This window comes from Bombina bombina, chromosome 4 (assembly GCF_027579735.1).
Source record: "Bombina bombina isolate aBomBom1 chromosome 4, aBomBom1.pri, whole genome shotgun sequence".
Lineage (NCBI taxonomy): Eukaryota > Metazoa > Chordata > Amphibia > Anura > Bombinatoridae > Bombina > Bombina bombina.
The window spans coordinates 587,693,652-587,703,975 of NC_069502.1; the positions used below are offsets into that span (position 1 = coordinate 587,693,652).

Here is a 10,324-nt window from a genome sequence, read left to right on the forward strand (position 1 = left end):
AAGTAAGCTCTCCACAACTTATGATAGATGCGTTGAGTAACAGGCTTACGAGCCTGAATGAGTGTCAATAAGCCTCTCAGAGAAACCTCTCTTGGATAAGACTAAGCGTTCAATCACCACGCAGTCAGCCTCAGAGAATCTAGATTTTGATTAACAAAAAGACCCTGTTCCAGCAGATCCCTGCAACAAGGGTAACTTCCACGGAGGAGATGAGGACATCCCCACCAGGTCCGCGAACCACATCCTTCGCGGCCAAGATGGAGCAATCAGTATCACTGATGCCTGCTCCTGCTTGATGCAGGCCACTACACGGGGATGAAGTGGTAACGGTGGAAAAAATTTAAAATTGGATTGAACATCTAAGGCACTGCTAATGCATCAAATTAGCTCCGCCTGAGAAACCCTGGACCGCGACTCATACCTGGGTATCTTAGAATTGAGCCAGGACGCCATGAGATCCATCTCCGGCGTCCCCGACCTGTTGCAAATCTCCACAAAACACCTCGGGATTGAGAGACCATTCCCCAGGATGAAAGGATTGTCTGCTGAGAAAATTTGCTTCCCAGTTGTCCACACAAAGAATGTGGATCGCTGACAGTGAGCAGTTGTGGGCCTCTGCCTACTCCAGAATCCAAGATACTTCTTTATTGCTAGGGAGCTCCTCGTTCCCCCCCTGATGGTCGATGTAAGCCACCGAGGTTATGTTTTCTGATTGGAATCTGATAAACTGGGATAAACCCAGAAGAGGCCAAGCCTTCAGAAAATTGAAGATTGCCCGAAGTTCCAAAATGTTCCAAAAACAGCTCCCCCATACTGATAGACTTGCATCTGTAGTCACAAACTCCCAGGATGGTCTCAAGAAGGATGTCCCTTGGGACAGGTGATCTGGACAGAGCCATCCTCTCGACCTGTTGTCCAGAGAAATCTGTTGACAGATCCAAATGATCGCCATTCCACTGTCTCAACATGCACAGCTGAAGAGGTCTGTGATGGAATCTGGCAGAAGGAATGATGTCCATGCTGGACACCAAGAGACCAATCACTTTCATACACCGAGCCACAGAGGGCCTTACGAAGGTCTGGAGGGCAAGACAAGCAGAAGATAGCTTGTAACGTCTCTGATCTGTAAGGAATATCCTCATGGATATGGAGTCTATTATAGTACTACTACCCAGGAATTCCACCCTGGTACTGGGAATAAGAGAACTCTTTTTTTAAGTTTATCTTCCACCCATGAGATCGAAGAAGAAACAGAAGGGATCTCGAAGGGTCTTCTTCCAGATGACAGGATGGTGCTTGAACCAGAATATCGTCTAAGTATGGTGCTACTGCTATAGCCTTTGGTTCTGGCCACTGCAAGCAGAGCCCCTAGAACCTTCGTAAAAACTCTTGGAGCAGTAGCTAGACCAAACAGAAGTGCAATAAACTGGAAGTGCTGGTCCAGGAACGCAAACCTTAGGAACTTGAAGTGTTCCTTATGTATTGGATCGTGAAGGTAAGCATCCTTCAGATCTATAGTGGTCATGAACTGTCCTTTCTGAACTAAAGGGAAGGATGGACCTTATTGTCTCCATCTTGAACAAGGGACAAATAGGAATTTGTTTAGGCACTTAAGGTCCAGAATCAGGTGGAAAGTTCCCTCCTTCTTTGGTACCACAAAGAGGTTTGAATAATACCCCAGACCTCTTTCAGCAGGAGGTACTGGGACAATGACTCATAGGGAGGAGAGATCCCTCACAAACCCCAGAAAGGCTTCTCTCTTTTCAGGCCTTGAAGACAGGTTTGATAGGAGGAATCTTACCCTAGGTGGATAAGACTTGAAACCTATCTTGTATCCCTGAGCGATGACCTCCAGGACCCACGGGTCTTGCACGCCCCCAAACCAAGCGTCTGCCCCACAAGATTCAGACCAGGATCAGGGGCTGCCCCTTCATGCCGACTTTGTCTCGGCTGGCATCTTGCTCTGCTTGGATTTATTACAGGACTGACCCAGCTTCCAAGTCCCCTTGGATTACTCTGGCTTTGCGGAGGACTGCTGACGTTGGCATTTATTCGAACGAGGCTTGTTCTTATCCTGCGGTAGAAAAGGCACCTTTGCCTCCAGTAACCGTGGAGATAGAGTCCAGGCCTGGACCAAATAGAAACTTTCCTTTTCATGGGAGCGAAAGAAGTCTTGACTTAGAAGTCATGTCCTCATACCAGGACTTCAGCCAGAGTGCCCTACGAGCTTGAACAGAAAAACCTGAAGCCTTGGCATTCAGGCGAATAATTTGCATATTTGCATCACAAAATAAAAGAATTAGCCACCCTTAAGGCCTTAATTCTTTCCTGAATCAGGTTGAGGGGACCCACCACCAGTAGGTAGCCGCTCCAGCAACAGCCGCTGCCGGTTGAAACAAATATTTTGTATGTTGAAACATCTTTCTGTACAGAGTTTCAATCTTCTTATCCTCAAGCGGTATAGTAGTGCGTTTAGCAAGCGTGGAGATAGCGCCATCCACATTGGGTATGGAACCCCACAACTCTAATTGAGAGTCTGGGACCAATTTTTTAAAGGAAGTGGAAAATGAAGAACCAATTATTTCCCTTCATTCTTAATGTTCACCATCTTTACAGAAACCAGGAAAGTTTGTGGTACAACCCTGTCCTCATAGACCTTATCTAATTTAGGAATCAAAGGTTCCTCAGGCCATTTGGGCTCTGGAACCTCTAAAGTAACCTAAACTTCCTTCAGCAGAAAGCATTAATGCTCAATCCTAAATCTAAAGTATGGTTCCTCCGCAGCTGGAGGCTTAGAGGCAGAAGATTTAGACCCAGAAAGAGCACCCTCTGAAGTATCAGAAGCACCATCATCGGATAATCTTGTATCAGATAAACCCAATAAGTTAGTAGATGACCCCTGGGAAGGATAGCAATATTTGACCTTTTGCTTGCGCTTAGTAGGGCAAGGTAAAGCACCAAAGGCTGCAGACACTGCCGTTTGTAACTGCTCAGTAATGTCTGGTGGCAAAGTGCCCCTCCAGATGGAGGATTAGGAGTGCTACGGGAAGCTGCATGTGTATTGGGAGATGACTGTAGGGTGCGCACCTCACGGGACGGAGACACCTCAGAGGTGGACGGCTCAGTGGTATCAAACATATTAACATTCTTTGACATTATTACTTTATCAAGGCATGGTGAACATAATTGAGCAGGCGGGTATACCGTGGACGTCTCACAATATAGGCAGGTATTAGACTTAGGTAAAGAGGGAATACCCTCTAACACAGACTCCTCCATAGCTTGCGCTAATAAAGGAGACTATTGATTGTAAGAAAAAACGGCACCTTTATACCCCCAAAGGCTGGGGTACTCACCACCTCTTATGACCCAGGCCAAACAGATTAACATCTTCTCCAGTAAACTGAACGCTTAGGAAAGTGGAAATAAGTGTGACCACACCCGGTCACGTGATGCACAAGGCAGGACTGCCCCTGCTATATTAGCAAAAAAGCGCTCCAAAGCCTTTCAGGCTGCGCAGCTCCCAAAACGAAAGTAAAAAACCCTGTACGCTCCAACATCTGCCTGAGCCTCATCTCACACATGTCGCAGCATAATCAAATAAATGTATGTGATTAATCCCCACTGTTCAATAATCCCCCTCCAGAGATATCAACTCTTGATAGCATACAGTTAAAAGGAGCCACACTGTGACCCTGTTTTCTTGTGTTATCATATATGTAAAAAAAAAAAGAAAAAAAAAAAAATGAAACGATATTACCGGAATCTATGCCGTGGAACAGAAACACAGCCTAAAGTTTGACAGTCTTGTAGCATCGTTACTGACATGAAATTGAGTGATGGAAGCAGGCAGTGAAACTTGTCAACACGAGTCTGGATGCGTTCGCAGAAAGACTCTCCCTGCATCTTCATCCTCTAACATTCGTCAATGCTCTCAGAGTCTGACAAGACTACTTAAAACTCAGTATTTCCCAACAGGAATGATGCCGTGGACTCTCCTCATATTAAGAAGGAAACATTTTGAAACCCGTGTTCCTTGGGTAAAAACTCAAAAATTGAGTACATGCCACAAATTGAAACTTTAAAAAGAAAAAAAAAAAAACAAAAAAAAAAAAACCACTACATACATACATACATTTTTTTTTTTTTTTTTACATTTTTCTACTTTAACTCACAAATTTGCTTTTCTGTGGCAGTCGAGGACCATCCCCATCTTCAGCCTCATTATAGCGCATTTTCTCCCTCTTTATTTGAGAGCGCTGTTGCTCCAATCGTTCCCTCTCTAATCTTTTTTGCTTCTCCCTCTCCATTTTTTCTAAACCTTCACGAATCCATGCAGGTAGTGTTCTCCGTTTAACAGCATCTGTCACAAAGAAATGACAGGGTTTAACAAAAAATAAACCATGATGTAGAATTAGTTATCAGACCTAAGGAGCCTTTTAATGCCTATTCTCATTATCTGCCTCCGTTTACCCATCTCCTCTACCACATTTTTCTGCAAAAAGCTTATCACCACAGAACTTATGTTAATGCGTTTGTGTGTGATGTGACTGTATATAGATAGAACTTTGAGTGCTTTGTGACAAAGGAAATATATAAAATATGATTAGGTTTATTAGTGCTCTAAACCATGAGAGAAAAAAAAAAAATAAATAGAAAGGACTTATACACAATCAAATGTTACCAAAACATAAGGATTTTTCACGTATTCAACTTTAAAGTGTTTGTCAATTCTAGCATTCGTGAAATGCTAGGATTGACTATTGGAACAAATAAAAGGGACTTTCATTCATGAAGTAAAAAATACTTCATGCTGAAAGCTCCTTTGTTTCAAGTGTTCGCCGTACTGAGCTGCTCAGGCAGCCCATGGCAGAATGCCGTTTTGCTGAGAGGTGACTTTTTCACCTCTTATCCAACAGCCGTGCAGGAAATTCATGAAAGTCCCTTTTTATTTGTTCCAATGGTCAATACTAGAGTTTTACAAACGCTAGGATTGACAATCACTTTAACCATTATACAAGGTACAAATCCGCAAATCTGGAATTCCACAATCCAAAATTAATTATTTTATCTTCTCTACATGTAACTTTGGTTTGTGTGTTCTAAAATGCAAATATATTTAATTTAAAACAAATATTAGCTCATTACAGTACTATCTTTGAGGGTACTAAAATATATATAAATATATATATATATATATATATATATATATATATAAAAACCACCTTTAGGTTACATGAATAAGCTGTATTATGACCTGTAATTATTGTCTAAATTACATAAGATATTGTTGTTTATACTTGGTTCCATCCCTTCTCCAAACTGTCCCATTTCACAGATGCAAATATTCCAAAATCCAAACCTTTTCTAGTACCAAGAAGTTTGGATAAATGGTTTTCTATCTGTACTGTAATCTTAGTGCAGAAGCTCCATAACAAATTTAGTAGGGTTGCACCAATACCATTTTTTTAAGACCGAGTACAAGTACCGATACTTGTTTTCAAATACTCGCCGATACCAATTACCGATACTTTTTTTGACAGTTTACCAAGCACAATACAGACTAATTATTTAAGATTCCTTCTTTATAATTATGAAGGACATTATGAAATAATAAAACAGGTTTTATTTGTCACAAAGTCACAAAGTTGTCACAAAGTTAACAGAACATGTTTAGAAATAAAAATATTACAATAAAATATATTAACAATAATAATAAATAACAAATATAAAATTGCAACCAACCAAAAGTGCCATACAGTAAAAAATAGAACAGAATACTGTTTAATCATGGTGAACAACACTATGGGCTAGATTACATTTGACTGGTAAGCTTTACCAATGCTCTCATTACACGTCCTACTCCATTAAAGGCTATGGAGTTGGAAATGTAAACAGAGCATTGGTAAAGCTTACCAATCAAATGTAATCTAAATCTAGTCCTATAATTGCAGGATGAGTGTTCATTGGGATTAACTTAATTTTTCCTATGAGTACTCTTCCTGCAATTATATAAGCTAAGATGTTCCTCAGAGTACAGCATGTTTTGAACATAATTGTGCAAGATGAGAACTAGCAGTATAAAAGGCAATCTAGCAATTAGAATAATTTTTCAAAAGTTAGTGGCAAGTTCTTTTTAAGGAACAGAACAGAAGCATCTCTGCATGTTCAGCTATAAGTCTGTTTTTGCTATCAGTAAGGAGGTTCAACTTTCCACACTACTGCATGGGGCAGAAAGATATTTTGGGCAATTTTAGCCAGAGCTGGAAATCTCAGTTTATTAACTACCCAGTACTTCAGGGGTTTGTCTGAACGCAGTACAGTGATCTCTCCTACAATAATACAAATAAGAGCAATTTGTATTGGCAGAACAGTAGTAGACAATTTTTAGTTTAGTCTCCACTCCAGCTTTAAATGAAATGGGAACGTGCAGTTTGAAAAAAACACCACAAGATAGCATATGGGTAGTAAGTAGAGGTATCGGTTTAAGTATCGGTGCATTTGCACGAGTACAAGTACTCATGCAAGTACTTGGTATCGGTACCGATACTAGTATCGGTATCGGGGCAACCCTAAAATTTAGCAAACTGGTGAGAAAGTACCCAGACTGATGAACAGGTCAAGAGAGAGATAGAGATATATTTAATTTAATTAGAAATACATTAGCTGAAAAGTCACTCTTTTTAGTGGTATGGAAGTAGATGGTGCGATGATGAAAGCCTGCTCCCATGGCTGATCAGCATTTGAATGCTAACAGATATGGGAGGTGTGTGTAAAAAGAATACCCATTTTGAGGGCGATTGGACTCGTCATGCAAGGGACTACTTTATGAAGAACTTTTTTCTTCATAAAAAAACACATTTTCATTTAGGTTATTTTACAGTTTTGTGATGTGGGGGTAAGAAGAACTCAAACTACCGGGCCCCATTTTTATTTCCCTTTAATATTCTACTGCAGTATACCAAACTATGTGTCGCCAACTTTCAATAGTAAAAAATAGTTTTGTACAAATTACAGCACATGCTTGCCTACTTATAAAAGATTGTGTATATATCTATCTATCTATCTCTATCCATCTATCTATATCTCTATCTATCTATATCTATATATCTATCTCTATATCTATCTATCTATCTATCTATATATATAAATATATATAAATAAAACACAAACAAAACCAAACACTTTTGCCAGCCTTATATAACAATGGATTATGTCATCCAGTACAACGTTAACGTTATTAGATTAAGAAACCCAATGCAAAGAAGGCTAAGATAGTAATAGTATAGCAATTATTATTTGGAATTCAGCTTCTCACGAATGGCCAGTTCTTGAGACCTATTGCCAAAACGAAAAAAAAACACTAAACATTTATACCTGTCATATGTTTTTCTTACTTTTTCAAGAAGAGAGTGTTTGTCCAATATCTCTCTCCACAAATAAAGTTCCAAACAGGCTCAGACATTTCACTTTAAAAACCAAGGCACTTGCATAATAAAATTTAAATTGTCATTTTTGGCATGTCTTCCTATAAAATAAAAAAAAATAAACACACCATCTCTCTACTTTTAATTATTTGAGGCTCAAACACACATTTTGTTGTCAAACCCGTGGCACTTTTAGTTTGATTTATTCGCTCCTAAAATGAGAAACCTTTAATGCAGCAGTAAATTCATTTTATTTGCCGATAGCCATTATAAATGTAACCAAATCATTATACCTATTTAACCTTTTAAGGACTGTAAATTTCAGAGAAAAACTTGCACATTTTAAACATGTTTTGCTATCACTCCATTTAAACAGAAATGGTGCCTTCTTTAAAAGAAAAAAAACCATACATACATAACACTTTTTTTTCCCCAGAACACAATCCTGGCCAAGGAAAAAAAGCAGGCAACTCAGGATGCTTCACAATAAGCATTTAATCCAGAAAAGTGCTAAACAAAATTAACCCATAACGTTTTGGTTCCAATATGAACCTTTTTCAAATGGAGGTCAACAAAGACAGTCTTTGTTCTGGGGTCCGTGTGAGATATATATATATATATATATATATATATATATATATATATATATATATATATATATATATATATATATATATATATATATATATATATATATATATATACACACACACACACACATATATACACACATATATACACATATACACACACTGTTCAAAAAAATAAAGGGAACACTTAAACAACACAATGTATCTCCAAGTCAATCACACTTCTGTGAAATCAAACTGTCCACTTAGGAAGCAACACTGAGTGACAATCAATTTCACATGCTGTTGTGCAAATGGGATAGACAACAGGTGGAAATTATAGGCAATTAGCAAGACACCCCCAATAAAGGAGTGGTTCTGCAGGTGGTGACCACAGACCACTTCTCAGTTCCTATGCTTTCTGGCTGATGTTATGGTCACTTTTGAATGCTGGTGGTGCTTGCACTCTAGTGGTAGCATGAGACGGAGTCTACAACCCACACAAGGGGCTCAGGTAGTGCAGCTCATCCAGGATGGCACATCAGTGCGAGCTGTGGCAAGAAGGATTGCTGTGTCTGTCATCGTAGTGTCCAGAGCATGGAGGCGCTACCAGGAGACAGGCCAGTACATCAGGAGACGTGGAGGAGGCCGTAGGAGGGCAACAACCCAGCAGCAGGACCGCTACCTCCGCCTTTGTGCAAGGAGGAACAGGAGGAGCACTGCCAGAGCCCTGCAAAATGACCTCCAGCAGGCCACAAATGTGCATGTGTCTGCTCAAACGGTCAGAAACAGACTCCATGAGGGTGGTATGAGGACCCAACGTCAACAGGTGGGGGTTGTGCTTACAGTCCAACACCGTGCAGGACGTTTGACATTTGCCAGAGAACACCAAGATTGGCAAATTCGCCTTCACAGATGAAAGCAGGGGCACACTGAGCACATTTGACAGACGTGACAGTCTGGAGACGCCGTGGAGAACGTTCTGCTGCCTGCAACATCCTCCAGCATGGCCAGTTTGGCAGTGGGTCAGTAATGGTGTGGGGTGGCATTTCTTTGAGGGGCCGAACAGCCCCCTCCATGTGCTCGCCAGAGGTAGCCTGACTGCCATTAGGTATCAAGATGAGATCCTCAGACCCCTTGAGAGACAATATGCTGGTGCGGTTGGCCCTGGGTTCCTCCTAATGCAAGACAATGCTAGACCTCATGTGGCTGGAGTGTGTCAGCAGTTCCTGCAAGATGAAGGCATTGATGCTATGGACTGGCCCTCCCGTTCCCCAGACCTGAATCCAATTGAGCACATCTGGGACATCATGTCTCGCTCCATCCACCAACTTCACTTTGCACCACAGACTGTCCAGGAGTTGGTGGATGCTTTAGTCCAGGTCTGGGAGGAGATCCCTCAGGAGACCATCCGCCACCTCATCAGGAGCATGCACAGGCGTTGTAGGGAGGTCATACAGGCACGTGGAGGCCACACACACTACTGAGCCTCATTTTGACTTGTTTTAAGGACATTACATCAAAGTTGGATCTGCCTGTAGTGTGTTTTTCCACTTTAATTTTGAGTGTGACTCCAAATCCAGACCTCCATGGGTTGAAAATTTTGATTTCCATTTTTTAATTTTTGTGTGATTTTGTTGTCAGCACATTCAACTATGTAAAGAACAAAGTATTTAATTAGAATATTTTATTCATTCAGATCTAGGATGTGTTATTTTAGTGTTCCCTTTATTTTTTTGAGCAGTGTATGTATGTGTGTATATATGTGTATGTGTGTGTGTATATATGTGTGTATATATGTGTGTATATATGTGTGTATATATGTGTGTATATATGTGTGTATATATGTGTGTATATATGTGTGTATATATGTGTGTATATATGTGTGTATATATGTGTGTATATATGTGTGTATATATGTGTGTATATGTATGTGTGTATGTATGTGTGTATGTATGTGTGTGTGTATGTGTGTGTGTATGTGTGTATGTGTGTATGTATGTGTGTATGTGTGTATGTATGTATGTATGTATGTGTGTATGTATGTGTGTGTTTGTGTGTGTGTGTATGTATGTATGTATGTATGTGTGTATGTATGTGTGTGTTTGTGTGTGTGTGTGTATGTATGTATGTATGTATGTATGTATGTATGTATGTATGTATGTATGTATGTATGTATGTATGTATGTATGTATGTATGTATGTATCAGTGACGTGCAGTGAAGTCAGAGGTTGGTGAGGCACTTGCTATGATATGCCCGACAAACCCATATATGAACCTAATCGATGTAGCTTAAATATACAAATAATTTAGCAGGTTGCACAAGG

General features: G+C 40.2%; 1 protein-coding gene across 1 annotated transcript in view; it reads right to left on the reverse strand.

Moving 5' to 3' along the window:
- PNISR (PNN interacting serine and arginine rich protein) overlaps window positions 1-10,324 on the reverse strand; it is a 36,274-nt gene that overhangs the window by 10,780 nt on the left and 15,170 nt on the right. The window contains 1 exon segment of the mRNA XM_053710567.1: window positions 4,176-4,363. Coding sequence (XP_053566542.1) covers window positions 4,176-4,363 — 188 coding nt within the window.